Genomic DNA, 17166 nt, shown 5'->3' with positions numbered 1-17166 from the left:
GGCCGCCTGCTGCATCTCCGTAGCGAGTACTATTTCTCCATCCTCCCCTCCCATCCCATCTGTTCCCTCCCCCTTGGCAGGAAGTGGAATTCCAAATAGACCGTTTATTTTCTAAGAATCAATATATTTTCTTCCTCCGAAATAAATACAAACCAATTTGCAGGACAGGGACCCGTGGGAGAGGCGGGGAGGGGGACCCGGGGACAAGCCCCAGGCTTTTTAGTGCCAAAGGATTCTGGCGCGACCCGGAACGCAGTTACAAATGAGAATAATTTAAATTCTCCGCTAATTTACAGTATGTACAGTAGCAGAAGGGTCATCAGGCACCCTCCGGGGACCCCCCTTTCAGGGCGGGAGAGACAGACAGACATGGGCGTGCTGCCCGCGGCAGGGCCCGCCCAAACCCGCACCCGCACCCGCAGATGCCTCGAGGCCTCCTGGGCCAAGGGGTTCCCGAGCCAGCAAACCGAGGTGGGCTGGGTGACGGCGGGGTCAGAGTCCAGCCAAGGACCTCTCTCGCTCAGACAGCGGACACTGGGGGGAACGGGGGTAGGTTGAGGAGAGGACGCCTCCTTCGGACTTCAGGACGTCTCCGTGGCCCAGGCCGCCGCGGCCCCCTGGAGTGTCCGGTACAGTCCAGCTGCACTTGGAGCGGGACCACCCCCGCCCAGCTTCCCCTGAGACTGGCCCCAAGACCAGGAATGAGTCAGTGCAGAGGCTGACGGGTGCCCCCGGCGTGGCCAAGCAGATTCAGTCACTGTCACTGGTATCGCTGCTCTGCTCCCCCTGCACCTTGCTGCGGTGCTGCAGGGCCCGGTGGTAGGCGATCTGCACTGACTTGCGGATGTTAGACTTGCGGCCTTCCAGCATCTTTTCCTTGTCTAGGTCCTGGTTTACTCCCAGAGGAACTAGCTTGGTCCTGGGGAGCCACTGCCTGTGGAGAGGGACAAAGTGAGGGCGGAAGGATCTGCGCCCAGGAGCCTTTTCCGAATCCACCCACTCCAAACCAGGTGTTTTCAAGTTAATTCCGCCACAATCATCCTCTACAGATAGGGCTAAAAAGCAAATGTGGATAGGGCACAATGGGGATGGAGACCCCACTGCCCTCTCCCAAGGTCTTCATCATCTCCAATGATGATGAGGAGCATCAAGGTGATAGAGCAGCAAACGCTCTGTAAGTTAGCGAGATCAGTGCCAGTTCCGTCACTGAACTGCCAGTGACCTCCAGACAAGCCACCACTAGGGCTTCCTAGTCTGAAAAATGAGGGGCTTTTTACGAGATGGCTTCTGAGATCTCTTCAAAATTCACAACTATGGCTCAGAGCGCGTGAGCTTTGTCAGACATGACAACTGGCTTCTTGGGAGAAAAAATATGGTCCACTGGGGAGAGCCCTGCTTCTGGAACCATAAGGCATGGTTCCAACTCCTAGCTCTTATTTATTACTTGGATGTGTGAATTATTTAACTCGTGTAAGCCTCAACTTGGAACTTGCCCATCTGCAAAATGAATCAGGAAAGCCAGATGGACCGAAGCCCCTTCCACCTTTCTACTCCTATTCGGCCTGTGCCCGTACAGTAATCAGCAAGCACACATTCTATTTTAGCACAATGACCAAATCTTCAGAGAACAAATAGAAGTACTGGTGTCTGGCTAGAGCTGCTGCTCTGCTTACGTCAATCTCAGCCTTCTGTTTACTGCTTTCTACCAAACAGTTTGTCAGGCTGTCTGCTTTTGGACCCTACTTCTGGGGAACAACGAGAGCTATCCTTAAAGATTGTTAATTCCCCTCCCTAGCCCGTAACTGCCTCCCCTTTCCCCTTACCAGGTTCTCTTGTTGTCAAAGAAGAGGACGAGGTAGAGATGCTCACGAGCTTCCTGGGTCATCTGCTCCCCAAGTTTCAACACCTCCAGCGGGGGCACGGGAATGGGTACCCCGTGGTGGAACATGCCCTCCCGAGGCATCTTTGGGTCGATGATCTGACGGATTGGGGGCACAGCTTGGTTCAGTCCTCTCCCTCCCCTCAGAACCTCCTGCCTAATACTCTGGCCAGTCTAGCCACTCTTGTGTGGCCAAAGAGATTGCTGTTGATAATCGAGGGGCTACAAGGCCCCAGAGACCTTATGACCCCTGGGCCATAACTGCATTGGGTAGCCACAATGCTGGGAGATTGAATGAGACTGTTCAGAGTACCTATGTGATACACAAGGGTGGAAATGTATACCACATCAAAACTGGGGAGACAGGTCCCTGAGCTGCACCTGTCCAACTGTCTGCCTGCCAAGAACCCCTCACGCTCACTGGACTCTCTCTGGCTCCAGTGGGGTTTCGAAAACTCTTTGTTAACCTCGATTTTGTATTCTGGTTCACTTTCCTGGCCTTGTAGCTGGGGCTGGTGTGGGGTGAGGGCAGAAGGCATGGGGCAAGGTAGGAGAAGCAGGATCCTACCAGAGCTGGGTACGAGGGGTACCCTCGGCACTTTGCCCACACCAGGTCCAGGGCATCCAGCGGGGAGTCCTCATCCTCAGAGAGCCAACCAGGTCCCCGGCCCAGACTCTTCCTCACCACTGCACAGAAATGGAAGAGAAAGTTGAATCAAGGAGTGCAGAGGGAAGACAGCTTCAAAACTGGGCTCCCCTGACTCTGGGAGGGTACTTACTGCTATGCCCCATGCCTCGCCCTGTGCCCACAGAGTAGGACTCATTCTCAGTGCCAGATGTATCCTCGCTGCTGTCCTCTGGAAAGGTTCCTCTGGAGAAGGAAGGCTTGCCTCGGCCTTGTTTCGAGGGGGTTGTGCTGTGAGGGAATAATCAGAAATTCCAGTTAGCTTTTAAAGAAGCTATAACCATTAAAAGTTTGAAGGAAAGGTGATGACTAGCACCTCAAGGTTCTATCCTTCAGAGAAGAAGAGAACCTATCCTTTGCCTTCACAGCTGAGAATGGCAGAGAAATCCACCCCAGGCCCTTCACCAGGAACCCTGCGAAGGCTGCTGTTCCCATGGCTGTTCTGGAGGCCTTCCTCCTGGGACAGCTCCAACAAGAATTCAGATATGATGGCCAAGTACCTGGTTCGGTCCGAAGCAGCACTGCTGCTGCTACTGCTGCTGGATTCCGAGTCAGAGCTGCTCCGGGGAAGACTGCAGTCATTGCGATAGACGAGAAAGCTCTTTTTCACAGGCTGGCTCCCGCTGCTGAAGCCATTTGCTGGTAAATCTGGGTTAGAGAGAAGGAACAGGATGATCTGTCTGGGTGGAAAGAATACCAGGATTTATTCCTGTCTCTATCCTGAACAGGAGAATACTCCCAATGTTCCACAAAAGGCTTAGGATTGCCACAATCCTGCATGATCTGTACTAGTAGTAACTATAGCTGGTGCTGCTCATAATGACAGGAGAACTAGGGATTAGTCCTGGAATTACCAAGTGTTTAACTGTGTTGCTAGACCAACTCTTCAACTTTGGGAGGACCTGAACAGGGTATGAAACATGGAGTCAGGAAGGGCTGGGTTCAAATGTCACTTTAGATACCTCTAAGAGGTTATAAGCTGTGTAACTGAGTTTGATATGCCTGTTTTCTTGTGTGTAAAACAAGTGTGGGGGGGTCTCAGGGACCTCTCAAGTCCCTTCCAGTTCTCAATCTATGATGTTATGCTCCTTACTGGACAAAGAGGTGGACTCGATGAGTAAACTACTGTGAAGTTCACAGGGAAGAGCTGTGCCTTTGTTTATATCCACAAGAGACAACAGGAAGGCTGGCTCACCAATGGGAGGGTCTTCGGTGGATTTATCACTGTCACTGTCAGAGCTTGAGCTGGGCCGAGGACTCCTCCCTCGCTTTCGCTGTCTCTGAGAGCCCATGATGGGGAGCTGGGGAGGCCCCACGGGGCTGCTGCCATGACCTGGGGCCAGCTGGCTCTCACGATTCTTTGGAGGCCGGCCTGGCCGCTTGGGAGGGCCAGCTGTCTTCGGGTTCTTCTTTGAGAACAAGACTGAGGTCCTTCTGCCCACCTCATGGGCAGGAGTTGAGGACAAGTTAGGGCCCAGACCTAAAGCAGAGGCAGAAGGGAGAGAATATTGAGTAAGGGCTCCAGAGGGCTAGGTTCATGCTCTGACAATGTCTCAGACCAGGATTCTAAGTAAGGGCCAAGGGAATAGATTTAAAATAGAGGGAAATCAAGTTTCCCTTCTCCTCAGCTCCTTGTTTCAGTGCAGTGGGAAGTACCTTGCTTGCTATCACTGCCCAGTAAGTGAGGCCCTGAGGACCCCTCTTCCCTGGCAGCTACAGTTAGAGAGGCAGTTGAGAAACCCGGGCATCGGGGATGGGCACAGGAGGCCTCCATGGGAAGTGGGAGGCCACAGTTGCCAGGAGGGACCAAGCCTGAATGGCCTCCCTGGAAGTGAGGACCAGCCTGTAGGGGTCCCTTCCTCAGGGCCCTGAGGCCCAGGCCCCCATGGACGCGCAGACCTTTGCCCGTCTCTTGGCTGCTGCTCTCCTCGGCCGCACTGTCCGTCTGTCCATCCTTGTCACAAGGGGTGTGGGCCTGTAGGGCACCCCGCCCCGCTGCACTGTGCCGTTCTGGCCCTTCCCGGCCGGCCTCCCTCTGGTGCGCCAATTTCCTGCGTAACGCTGTCATTTCCTTCTTGATCATCTTGGCTCGTCGGGAGCGATTGACATTTTGCTTGCTGGCATTAACCTCGTCCAATTGTTCCAATAAGAGCTTCAGCTGCTCCTCTGGTGGCAGGTGTTTCTGGTTCTCCGACAACAGAAACCGTTCTTCCTCTGGAGAGGGTGGAGGGCAGGGGAGGCAAGTTGGACAGGGATGTGAAGATCAGAGCTAGGCAGAGCCCTTGAAAACCCCATGACCCCATGATGAAACCAAGTCCTCCCCTAGTCCCACCCAGGTGTCCTTGTCTCCAAGCTGGGGAAGGCCACTCCCTGGTGACATAAGCAATGCCAACCTAGGACCAGAGAGGGAAGGGTCTAGGGAATTAATGCCCACCAAGAGAACTGGCATGTGTCTGGGAGGCCCATCACATCACCCACCATCCTCTGCATGGAGTAGGGCCTCATCCCCAGCCAGGTTGTGGGGGAAGTGCATGCCCGTCTCAAAGTCGATGCCCATCTTGTCAGCCTGCCGCCGGGCCTGCCGGAGCACGGTGCCCCCCTGCTCCCGCAGCCGCACTGCTGCCCGGTAAAAAATGGTGTCCTTAGCATTGTACTTGAGGCAATTGCTGACTATGAGATGGAAATCCTCCTCAAAGTCATCAAAGTTTAGGTATCTATAGGCCTCCAGGTTCTGCTTCATTGTAGAAAAGTCCATGGGTTTCTTGATGTGCTCAAGATAGTCGGGCACCTGCCAGGAAGGGACAAAGCAGGCCCTGGCTACATGGAGAGATCGCCCACTGACCTCCCTACCCCCATCTACCCAGGGCCCTGCTCCAAACCCCAGGGACGAGTTCCCTCCAGATACCATAAAGGGGAATCAAGAAATTCAGGGCATCAAGAACACATGTGAGATGTTGTCAAGAGCAGTGGATTTGGGGATCTGGACTCTAATTCCAGCAGGGCAACCGATTTCTTAGTAGTGACCCTGAGTCAGTGAATCACTCTGGGCTTTGGGGATCTCCCATATATAAAATGACAACAATTCCATCTGCTCAGCTTTACAAAGGTGTTGTAAGGGTTCAGCAAGAGATGGGGACAAGGCTCTGAAAACATCCTGCATCTGTGTATCCCTTTATACTTAGTATCATGAAACTGCTATTCTATTACAGAAAACATTTCTAGTCAGGAGATGGTGGGTATTGGCCTAGCACTTTAGAACTCTCCAACAGTCAGCGCTTCCAGAGCGTTATGTCCTGAGATTAGAAGCAACCCCTCCCTGCCTCTCTCAATCCTTTGTTTGTTGGTCAGTGCCATGATCTAAGTGTGGCACTTCTCAGGAATGACTATTATAGTCTTTGGGGTCAACTCCCCCGGCTCCCCCTCCCCCCCTCCCCTGACTCAAGTCAACAAGCTCTAACTATCGAAAGGATCTCTCCATTCGACAAGGACAGATTGACCCAGGTGTTGGACAAAGTTTACTTTGCTGACAATGTGTGACAGGTGTGACAGGCATAAGACCTCTCCTCTCAAGAGGGGAAGGCTGCTACTCTAGCTGGCAGACTCAGTAACCAGGGTCCCACCCACTCCCAGTGAAATGACATCAGGAATCCAACTCAGCATGGAAGAACCGGGATGGGGGTAGGGGTAAGGCTGGGTGAGAGGGGGAAGGGGTTCTTACTTCGTAGATTTCTGTTACCTCAGACAGAGGGACCGGCTCGCTGAATATATTGCCCGTGTCCTTTTCTTGGAGTTGTTCTAAGGTCTTACGGAGGAGGATGAGGAAAGGGGTCAGTTGCATCTCTAAGGCTACTTGCTGGACCTTGATCTGAAACATAAGACAAGTGATGTTCAGATCACAGTCCCAGGAAATGCCCTTCCAGGAAAAAGGGTTTTAGTGATGGGCAAAGTTTGATTTATGGTCTGTTGATTCTTCTCTTCCAACTGGCTCCTTCGAGCTGGCTGTGAAGAGAGAAAGAAACATACAAATTTTCTCATCCTGCTCCTAATTCTTACTCAGCTGAGGAATGGGAGTTCTCAGAGAGGGAGGGACTATTTTACTTTGTATTCCTACAAGGCTGGCAAGTGCTTGTGAACTAATGAAATCTACTTACAGGAAAATAAATTTTCTGCTATGTAATCAAATATGACAAGATAAAATTAAGTGCTAAAAGTTTACAATTTAGCACTTAGAAAACTAAGTCTTGTCATATACTGTCCCTAGTTTATTGTGTAAAAGTCAAAAAGAAGGCCAAGTAGAGAAGAGCATCAGAGACTTGACTTCTCTGCCACTGGCAGATTGAGCATTCTTGAGCTTCTGTAGGTTCCATGGCTAGGGCTTCAAGAGCACCTGCCCTCTAGAATGACAGCCATGCTTCCTGCCCAGGGACAGAATGGGAATTACCGTCTCTCTCTTGAGCTTCTCACGTTTCCGAATCAGTTCCACCAGCAGCCGGGCGCGTTCCAAGTCATGGCGCAACCGTTGCCATGACTTCAGTTGTTCTTTCAGGGCCCAATTCTTGTCCTCAGAGTCTCTCTGAGGAGGAAAAAAGGAAAACAAAGCTGAAAATGGAACAGGACTGGGGGAAAAGTGATAATAGTTATTAGTGACACAAGCAGGTGGAGGATCTCCTTTCACTCCTCAGACCTTGGCTATAAGCAAGGATCACCTGGAGCTTGGCCGCTATCCAAATGGCTGCCATCCTCTGTGTCCTAGGTGAGGGATAGGCATGAGAACACTAGTAGCCTAAATCCCCACTCTTTCCCCACCTTCTTCCATACTCTGCTCTAATCTGCCTCCCTCACCCCACAAAATTATCTTACCCCAGTTCCTAGTCCCCCTGGGGGAGCTGGCCGTGGTGCCCCAACTTGATCACAATTCCTCTGGGACTGCAAGTGAGTCTGCAGGCGGCGAAGTAGGGGGACCCCATTCCTGGACTGTCGCTTTAGCGTCCAATAGCTGTGCAGCCTTTGCATAAACTGGCTCTTCCTCTGAATGGTTAAGCGATTAGTAATCTTGCTGAGCCTAAAAAGATGGGAAGGACAGAGGGAGGAGGGGGGAGCACCCTGCAGTAATTTGTACAGGCCAACTGGTACCTACCTCTCACCAGAGGCTTTGCCCTCAGCTAGTCTCTTCTCAATTTGGCTCCCGAGCCTCAGGCTAGCGTGCTTACAGGCTTCTAGGCCAGGAAGAGCCTCTGAGCAGAGCATATGGTTTCAATTATATGACCCTCCCACACTCCATCCTTTCAACATCAGGAGGGTACAGAGGTGGATTTGTGTCCTCCATAAGCTACACAGACTGTAGCCCTGCCCTCACTGAAGCAGAATAGCAAAAGGTCTTTGGAAACCTCTCATCCAGCCGTAAACACCATGGAGACTCTGCTTAAGCTGTAAAGCAGTTTCAGCAACCCCAGACAGAAGAAACCTTGACCAGCAAGGTTCCAAGACCCCAACATCCAGTTCTACAGCAGGGACTCTTAGCTCATGACAGGGGCTGTGTGTGGTCCCTATGCCCACAGCAATTTCCCCCACTGAACTACAACATTCAGAGTAAACCTTGAAGGATAGAAGAATAAAGAGCTGTAAACAATAGTTAATGGGCTAAGTAGCATTCCAATGGATAAAAAGAAGTTATAGGCCCAGTAAACAACATGGGGTGAACAGTTTAAACTCCAGAAATTCACTAACAGGTCTCTTTACTGCTTTCTCTATTTCATACATTTACAACCCTCTTTTTCCCTTTGTTAAAGTTTCTTTTATTTCTTCTTTTCTTCCTACATACTCCCCATGAACTGGCCAAAACATGAAAATGTTTTAAAAATTATTTGTGAGTAAAGTTTTACTCTCCTAAATCAAGTAACTTTTAAATTAGGGTACGGACCCATGATTTTTTTCTTGTGGGTTAGAAAATGTTCACCAATCTCTGTTCTTCATTATGGCTCTGCCAACTCATGATGTAAAAAAACGGACCCTGCAGCCCTGCATCTTAATCCTGGTTCTATTAGTAATTAATTAGGTAATGTGGGGCAATTTCCTTTAGCTCATTGGCCCTCAGTTCCCTTAGCTGTAAAACGGAAGGAGACACTAGATGATACATAAGGCCCCTTCCAACACTTAATGATCTATGAACTTCTTTGTCAAAGGGGAAATCAGAGGCTCCCCATTCTTAATCATCTGGGGCCCTGCCTACCTGTGTGGTGGGATGCAGGGGACTGATACCACAGGTGCTGCTGCCCGTTTTTCTGCCAAGATCTTCCGAGCCTTCTTCATCTTTATCCTTGACTTGGCCTTTGCTTTCTTCACCTTCTCTGAACTCCAACCTTTTCCCTCTTCTTCCTCTTCCTCCTCTTCTTCTTCCCCCTCACTGTGTGATAGGGCAGGCAGGCGGCGCACAGAGCCCGGAGGTGTGTGGATATCACAGTAGGCGGTTTTACGCACACTGAAGGAGGTGCCATTGGCACCCGTTTCCCGGACTGGCTCCATCTTCATGTAGAGGCCGGCCTGCTGGGCGCAGGTCACGTGGAAGGCTGTGTAGCAGTTGGCCTTGTGGCACTGAATGCAGGCCCCTGAACCCCTCTGCTTGCAGATGTAGCATGTGAGTTTCCATCGGGCAGGTGGGATGTGCTCAATGCTGTCAATGGGCTCCAGAAACACTGTGTTGGCGAAGCATACCTCAGGGATCCACAGGGCACACACTACGTGAGCCCACCGACCGTCGTCCGTCTGCTTGAAGGCCCCGCCCTTGTTCGGGCAAAGGGCACAGTCCACTGCCCGGGACGGGGACTGTAGGCAGCGGCGGCAAAGCCACTGGCCTTCAGGGATGTAGGGGACGCCATAACATTCTTGGTGAACAGCCAGGTTGCACATATCGCAGAAGAGAATCACATTGCTGTTCTGACACTCACCGTCATTACAGATGCAGCACACGGCGTCCTCATCCACCAGGGCGTTGGGGTCCCCCTTGTGGTGGCTCTCGAAATAGGACTCCTTCTCTAACCGGTCCATCAGGTACTCAAAGATCTCCTGGGGGATGGGGCTCACTCCCTCTGTCTTCCGGCGCTCATTCATGATGTCCAGCCAGATATAGTCCTCCTCATCCATGTCATACTCTACCTCCTCATCCAGCTCCTCTGCTGATTTCTCAATGTACCTGCAGAGGACATGGTGACTCAGGTTTGGGCATGCCCTTTCCCCATCCCTCAGAGCCTCTGGCAAGTACACAAAGGGAAGGACAAGATGCTGTGTGAGGACCCTGAAGGTTATTTCTATAAAGGATTTGGAGACTCAGGAGAAAATCACTCTGTGTAAGTATTACTTTTTCTAAGGTTTTTATCTGGGTGGGACCTTGTTAAATGAACATCAAAGGCAAATGTGACCAATGAAACTGAGCACATACACTTTAGGGCACCTAGATATGTTGCAAAGAAAAGCAATCAACAAACCTCAAATACCTATACGTGCAATCCATCATGTAAGACTCTGGAGGAGCTACAAATACAAAGACAATCCCTTCTAAGGAGGTTACAACGGAATAGATGATTTCATAAAGGAATTACACAGGAAGTGAGCAGTCAGAAGCAGGAGGAAAGTACAGAAGATATACTGCTGCCTGGTCCCTGTCACTGAGGAGTAGAAGGAGCTTGACAGTTGACTGCATAGAACTCTGGGCTATTGTTTGCTATCAAATGGCCAGCCACTTGGCAACCTGTTTCCTCCTTGAGTCACCATGTACCTTCAGGGAAATGAAAAAAGCCAGGTTCCTCCAGCAGTCCTTGGAGACTGCCCTGAATCAGCAGGCCCTACTGAGGGTTCTAGGGGTGCTGCAGGCCTCCAAGGGTCCCCCAGACTTCTCACATGAACACCAGAGTCAAGCTTTCTGTTTTTGGTGATCATATGAGTCCTAACACAGCCCAATAGCCACCCAGGGAAATAGCATGGTACGGTACCACACCATCTGAGGGCAAATTTCATCTCTGCTGCTTGCCAGTTGTGTGGCCTTAATTTTCTGGATCTCAGTTTCCCTGCCTGTCAAATGAGGTGGTTTGTCTAGATGACTTCTGAGGTCCTTTCCAGGGCTAGAGACGTGGTCCAGGGTAAGAAGGTATTTAGAGAGTGGGAGAGAAGCAAAGATCTGACCCATGGGTATTATTTCCGCCTGCACTTTCTTTTCCCTCAGTGTTTGAGCTTCACTCCCTGAAGGTTCTAGAAAGGACCATAGAGTTTAGTCTGAGTGAATGAGCTGTCCTTGCTGGCTAAGGACCCCGGCTTTCTATACAAAGGCACAGGGTGTAACGGAGAGGAAACCCAACCAGATCGGATTGCTTTTGGGCTGGGCCCCCAATCACAGAGAGGAGATAGAGAAACCAACCAGGCAGGAGGCCCATAAAGGGCAAAGGAGGTCAGGAGAAAAGGGAGAGATGGCAGGAATACAAAGGGTAGAAATCAGGATGGGCAAAAAGAGTAAAGAATTGGCTTAAAAACTGCACAAGGAATAAGGCTTGGAATGGCATGAGCTGAGGCAGAAGCACCTACACCCAGGAGAGGCCAAGGCTCACGGTGATCTATTCCCTCTTATCTGTTCTGTTCCTTAAACTAGCCAACCAATCATTCATCCATGTAAACATCCATCTGACCATTCGTCTGTCTGTCCGTCCATCTATCCATTCATCCATCCCTCTAGCTCTTTCACGCTGAACTGTGTGGTCACAAACCAGTCTTCTCTCTGACTCATTTTCTTATCTAAAGAAGGGGGAACCTTGTCTGCAGCCCTCCCCTGATGCTTCATCAAGGTACAGAGGTGATCCTGGACTTTTGAAAACTGAAGCAGGAGGGCATGAGCCACAGCAGGTCATCCCAAACCAGAGCCTCCTGGACTGACCTGGTCACAGGCCATACAGAGAAGCCCTGCCCAGTCTGGAAAGGCTCTTGCCCAGGGCAGCACTCCAGTCCTTCCATCTAGAAATTCACAGAAGGGTCAAGTTTCGCATCAGCGGAGGGATCCTCCCCCAAGAACGAAATCATAGAAGTCTCAAGTGCTGAGGACAGATGGGGATGCCGCCACTAGTATCACCTACCTGACAGGGTAGCTGTGGGCACCTTGTGAGCTTTGGGGTGCTAAAGAATTGTGAGGTGCTCAGATGACTTGTAGCATCCCACACAAAGTACTGGGAAGGAGGACAAAGAAGGCCTGATCCCTGCCTGGGCTCCCAGCCCTTCTAGGCCCTGCTCCCGTGTGGCTGGTCCTCAGGTCAGGGTCAGTGGCATGCTGGAGGAGGGGGCAAGGGCAGGACTGGCCTTACCGGTAGTAAGAGGTGGGGCGAGGTGGGGCGTCGGGGGTGTCCTGCTCCAGCTCCCGGTACACCACCTCGGGCAGCTTTGGGGCGGCGTTGGCCGAGGCATTGTGGTGGTGGTGGTGGTGGTGATGGTTGGAGTCCTTGCGCTTGTCCTTGCTCTTGTGCTTGCCGGCTTTGGGTGTGGCGGCTGGGGTCTCCGTGTTCTCTTTGTTGCTGCCGTTCTCGGGGTTCTCCTCCAGGGCCTCCTCGTCCTCAGACACAACGTCCAGGTTGTCAAAGATGCTTATTCGATGGACTCGGCCATGCAGGTCCACCTCTACCATGCGCTGGGCCTGGGCGTAGGTCATCACCTCGCGGCTGGGGGACTGGGACACTTCGGAAGGGTTGGGGGACTGCTTGTTGGCTGAGCGGGACTGGCGCCCCTTCTTCTTGTGCTTTCGAAGGGGAGTCTGCTGAGGTGGAGGTGGGCTGTCGTGGTCATAATGGTACAGGTGGTACTCAATGCCGCTGTAACTTTTATAGATCTTGCGGCAGGTCTCTATGGGACACTCGTAGGGGGGCTTCGTGGCCCGTAGGTTGTGGCAGAAAGTCTTCACATCAAAATCCACCCCCATTCTGTCACATCTGGAATGCAGACAGACAGCTGTGAGAAGCTGATGGGGAGGCCTGACAACCACAACCCCGCTACAGGAGGCTCCCCAAACCTCCTCTTGAAGGCAGTTTGAAGGAACCAAGGGCCCTGTCTCACTCAGCCAGCACAGGGCCAGCATGAGTGCCCTGCTCTCTGCTCTGCTGTTGCCCCCTTCTTCCTACCAGGGACAGAGCAACCAGAAACCTTCCCCTCCCCTCCAAACTGTAGGCTACTTGCCTACAAGCAGCTAGGTTTACTTCCTTTGCTTCAAGCCTCCACCAGTGTCAGGCTCTCCTGATTCACTGGGCTTAGTAGGTAAACCATACTGGTTCCGAGTTGTTCATCCCATCCAGTCATCATCAGGATATGGGGAGGGTTCTCATTGGGGAATATCTTACTCCCTGCCTTCCCATGAGTATACTCTCCTCTTTCCCTGCTACCTCTTGTCCTATGAACAACAATCAAATCAATTCCACCGCTGCTACTGAAAAGGATGTGACAATCTACTGCCCATGGCTCCATTCCCACCCACTTAGACCCTTCCCGGGCCACCACTGTATATTATCCCTTTATTAGAATGTAAGCTCCTGGAGGGCAGGAAGTGTCTCATTTGCTGTTTGTATCCCTGGCACCTGGCATAATGCTTTGGTATAAATGTTTGGTAGACTGATTGAGTCCTGACTCCTGACCTTCCCACAGAGGTGGAGTCTTTAATTTCTCCTTTCAGACACCAGATATGGGGGTCCATGAAAGATTACAGGATGAGAGAGCTCAATGCCAAGCAATATCATGGTATAACACGTAGGTGATCTCTAACTATGTTAATCTATGTATCCTTCCCCTAAGCATTTCCTCGAAAGGCAAGTCATTGCTTACTTGAGCCCCACTTGGACATTACATTAACATGAGACCATAATTCCCTGGGTTCAGTTAAGGGAAACCAGCTGTATAGCTTGGATTCTCAACTACAACACCTTCCTAATCCCTACCAAGAACAGCATGCCACCAGATACTCTATTAAGTAAATCACATATTCCCTATGAGACGTAAGTTAGTATCAGCCATGTCTGTTTTTCACATAGGAAAGTTGTAGCCCAGGAAAAGGCTGGCTCAGAACTGCTGAATAAGTAGCCAAGTCTAGAATGACTAGTTCCTGGGTTAAATCCCAAGTGGATATGGGGGGCAGGGAGGAGCTGTTAAATCTCAGCGTGGTATTTAGCACAGTTCTTGGCATACAGTAGACACAATGTTTTTTTGAATTGAATTGGTACCCACTGACCTTATTCCCTGTTCTGACATGGATCTCTGATCAACCACTAGGAACTTTTGAGTAGAAACTCCAGTGATGTCCAATAGGCTTGAGAACCAGAGAACTTTACAGCCAAGAGGAATGAAGGAGTTATGTTTTATATCTGAGCTCTTTAACCTCTCAGTCTCTATGGAGACTGTTGCCATTGAAAACAACTGAGTCTTCAGGCCCTCAGAGATACCTCTGTGCTGGATCTTTAGGGACAGGAAGCAGCAGGAAGCACTAACTCTTGGCAACCTGGGCCTGAAGATGGCCCAGACTCCTCCCCAGCATTGCCTTTTCTCAGGCTCTGTTGATGGGGGATCAGAAGTCATATGGGTCAGACCCTTAAGGAAAAAGTTACTGGAAATTCTTGTATTTGTTGAGAAGTTCAGAAACAGGGGCATTGCTTTTGGCAAACCTGGGTCTGAAAATCTGAAGAAGCTATGTGAAGGAAGAGCTTCGAAGGCAGAGCTTCTAACCTTTTTTTGTCAGGGGCCCCTTTTGGCAGTCTAGTGGCACATATGGCCCCCTTTTCAGAATGATGTTTTTAAACATAGAAAAAAAATTACATAGGCTAATAAAGGAAATCAAGGAAACTGAAATACAGTTAAAACATAAAAAACTTCACAGTCCCCTGCTATGATGTTGCTATATGCAACAACATTTTGACCTTTGCTGAGCAAGTCCACATGCTGAACTCTAAAGAAATTTAAAACTGACTTCCAGAGTCTGTCTCTTTTGAGGGAAAACCAAGAAAAACCAACCACCAACACCCCCAAAGTCCCCGAGCCCAACCCTTACCCTTTCTACAATAGGCTGTACTCCTCCCCGTAGCTTTCCCGCCTCTGCTCTGGCTGGGCCAGCCTGTTCTCTGCTCCTGTGGCTGTCACACCGGGCCCCAGTTATGGCTTGAGGGGGTAGTGATGGTGGACAGAGTGTATTAATGGGGACGGGGGGAGGTGGGGGAAGAGAACAAAAAGCACATCAATATTTAAAGCCTTAAAAATGAATGGGGGCCTGGGAGCATGACAGCTGCCTTCCAGGGGCCGAAATAAGTGGGGAGGGACACAACCAGGGGCTGGCCAGCCAATGCTGGATTCGAGGACCCTCTTAATCCCCTCAAAATCCCAGGCTGGGGGCGGCTGGGCCGAGCGCTCCCTGCTCCCCTTCCCTGCCCCGGTCCAGGAAACCGTCCAGAGTTTTCCCTTTATCCAAGTGTAACAAGTTAAACAACAATTCCCAGCTGCCATTGGCTCACGCCCCCGAAGGATACTTTGTAGCAAGGGGGCATCCTGGCTGGGTTGGCCGAGCCGGGACAGAGCTCCCGGACACTCTCCCGGCGCCGCAGCTCAGGGCAGGGAAGGTCTGCGAGGGGGTTTCGGACAACCGGATCCGGTGGAATAGGGGGTCCCGGACAATCGTACCGGGCCGGGGAAGGGGGGGAGGGAGTCCCGGACAACCGGACCGGACGGGAGGAGGGCTTCTTAAAGGGCCAGGCGGTTGGCGTGGAAACGGCCCGCGGGCAGTGCCCCGGCCCCAGCCGGGGGTCCCCCCTCGGGCGGGCGCGTACTCACCGGCCGCCGCCAGTGCGGGCTCATAGCCGGCGTCCGGGCGGGGCACCCGGGCCGGGGAAGGCAGCAGGACCGGGCAGGCTGCCGGGGGCGCGCAGCAGCCTCCACCGAGCCCGGCCGGGCGTCCGGCCGCCCTGGCCCCGCTCGTCCTGAGGCTGCTCACTGCCTCCCGGGCGGGCCGGGCTGGGCTCGGGCCGCGCCGCCGCCGGCGGAACAATAGAGGCTCCTGGGAGGGGGAGGGAGGGCGCGGAACAGAGGGGGGGGGAAGGGAAGGAAGGACTGGGGTAGAGAAGGGCGCGGAGGAGGAGGCGGGGAGGGGGGGGTGGCGGCGACGCCGGCGGCGGCGGCTTGGGGCAGCGGCGGCGGTGGTGGTGGTGGTGGTGGCGGCGGCGGCGGCGGCGGTAGCGGCGGCGGCGGCGGCAGGAGCAGCGCAGGGTAAATGCGAGGCCGCGGCCGCGCCGAGTCGCACTTTCGACACGGCTCCTTAGACACCCCCAGTCCGCCCCACGTGGGGCCAGGCCAGAGCCCGCTGGAGCCGCCGCCGCAGCCCGCTTCCAGCGCCGCCGTGGGGGTGGGGCGGGGGGCGGAGATGGGGTCGCTCCGCCGGGACGGGGGAGGGGGTGGGGTAGAGGCCTCGGGCCGTTTGCTGCGAATCTGCCGAAGCGAATGAGGAGCGCGAGCCCGGAGAACCACCCCCCCCCCTCCCTCCGTCCCAGCCCGCCTGCCTGCCCGCCCTCCCCGCTGGGCCGAGCTAGGGCCGAGCGCCGGAGCCCTCCCCCCGGGCCGGGCGGGGCCGGGAGCCCGGAGGGAGCGCCGAGAAGAGGGGCGGGGCTTGGGCGAAGGGGCGGACCCGAGCCAGGACTCGCGCGGAGGCCTGCCCGCCCGCGTGGAACAGGGACAGCGTGCTGACCTCCGAGCTCGAGGCTGCTGTGGCGACTAGGGATCGAATCCCTCCTCAGCCACCTCCGGCCGCCCTATGTCGCTTCTCATCGCGGATGCCCACGCGTGCCTGGCCCTTGATAAGCGGATGAGGACCCTGGGGCCTCGGCTCTAGACCTGCCAGAGGTCTTCAAAGCCATTGAGGTTACAGAGGAGGAAACTGAGGCACGAGAAGGTAACCCGGCTTGGTGAGGGGCATAACGGCTGTAGAGTTGGAAGGGATCCTAGTGTCCAGCCTCTTCCTTTTACAGAGGAGGAAACTGAGGTCAGGAGAGGAGTGACTCACTGCTGGTAGGACTTGAATTCAGGTCTTCCTTCTACAGCCCTCTGTTCCCTGGGCCCCCAGGGGGAGGGGAAGGGAGAAAGCCCCTGGGTGATGGAAGGCCTTTAGTGCCACAGTGTCTTAACTCAGGGCAGGCTTTGAGCAGGAAGGGAGAGTGGAGGCTCAAGATGGAGGGCCTTGTCATATAATCATCTCGCAGAGTTGTTTGGAAGTCTTAAAATGCTTTGCAAACCTGAAAGAGGAATACAAATTAACTCGTTTATCCGATCTACACCTTGTTTTTGTACATAACTGTTTGCAAGTCTAACTCCCCATTAGACTCCAAGTTCCATGAGAGCAGACACTTGGACTTCTATGACTCCCCAGCACTTACTACGGTTCCTGGCACATAGTAGGTGCTTAATAAAAGCTTGTTGACTGGCTGAGAGAGGGAGGAAGGAAGAAGGGGAGTGGATGAGAACAGGAGACCTGGGGATAGGATTTTGAATGAAATGGGAATTAGTGTAGAAAAATGGTTAGAAACTGAGATTGGAAAGATTTTGGGGAGCTCAAACT

The 17166-nt window shown here is 52.8% G+C and overlaps 1 protein-coding gene across 2 annotated transcripts; it reads right to left on the bottom strand.

Moving 5' to 3' along the window:
• Positions 1-103: 103 nt before the first annotated feature.
• Positions 104-15522, bottom strand: BRPF1 (bromodomain and PHD finger containing 1). 2 transcript variants are annotated; one of them, XM_051981691.1, is made up of 15 exons: positions 15393-15522; positions 14620-14726; positions 11903-12520; positions 8794-9753; positions 7425-7626; positions 7006-7137; positions 6283-6429; positions 5043-5352; positions 4464-4778; positions 3760-4044; positions 3065-3212; positions 2659-2795; positions 2448-2566; positions 1824-1978; positions 104-934 (listed from the first exon to the last, which is right to left on the bottom strand). In XM_051981691.1, exons 3-15 carry the CDS (start codon positions 12508-12510, stop codon positions 751-753), a joined length of 3702 nt encoding a protein of 1233 aa, XP_051837651.1. In that variant the 5' UTR covers positions 12511-12520; positions 14620-14726; positions 15393-15522; the 3' UTR covers positions 104-750. The 2 variants fall into 2 exon arrangements, with proteins under 2 accessions (XP_051837651.1, XP_051837661.1); XM_051981701.1 differs by having other exon boundaries at positions 6301-6429; positions 15393-15521.
• Positions 15523-17166: the final 1644 nt, after the last annotated feature.

The sequence above is a fragment of the Antechinus flavipes genome, chromosome 1, assembly GCF_016432865.1.
Source record: "Antechinus flavipes isolate AdamAnt ecotype Samford, QLD, Australia chromosome 1, AdamAnt_v2, whole genome shotgun sequence".
Lineage (NCBI taxonomy): Eukaryota > Metazoa > Chordata > Mammalia > Dasyuromorphia > Dasyuridae > Antechinus > Antechinus flavipes.
This window is presented reverse-complemented; position numbering and strand designations above follow the sequence as displayed.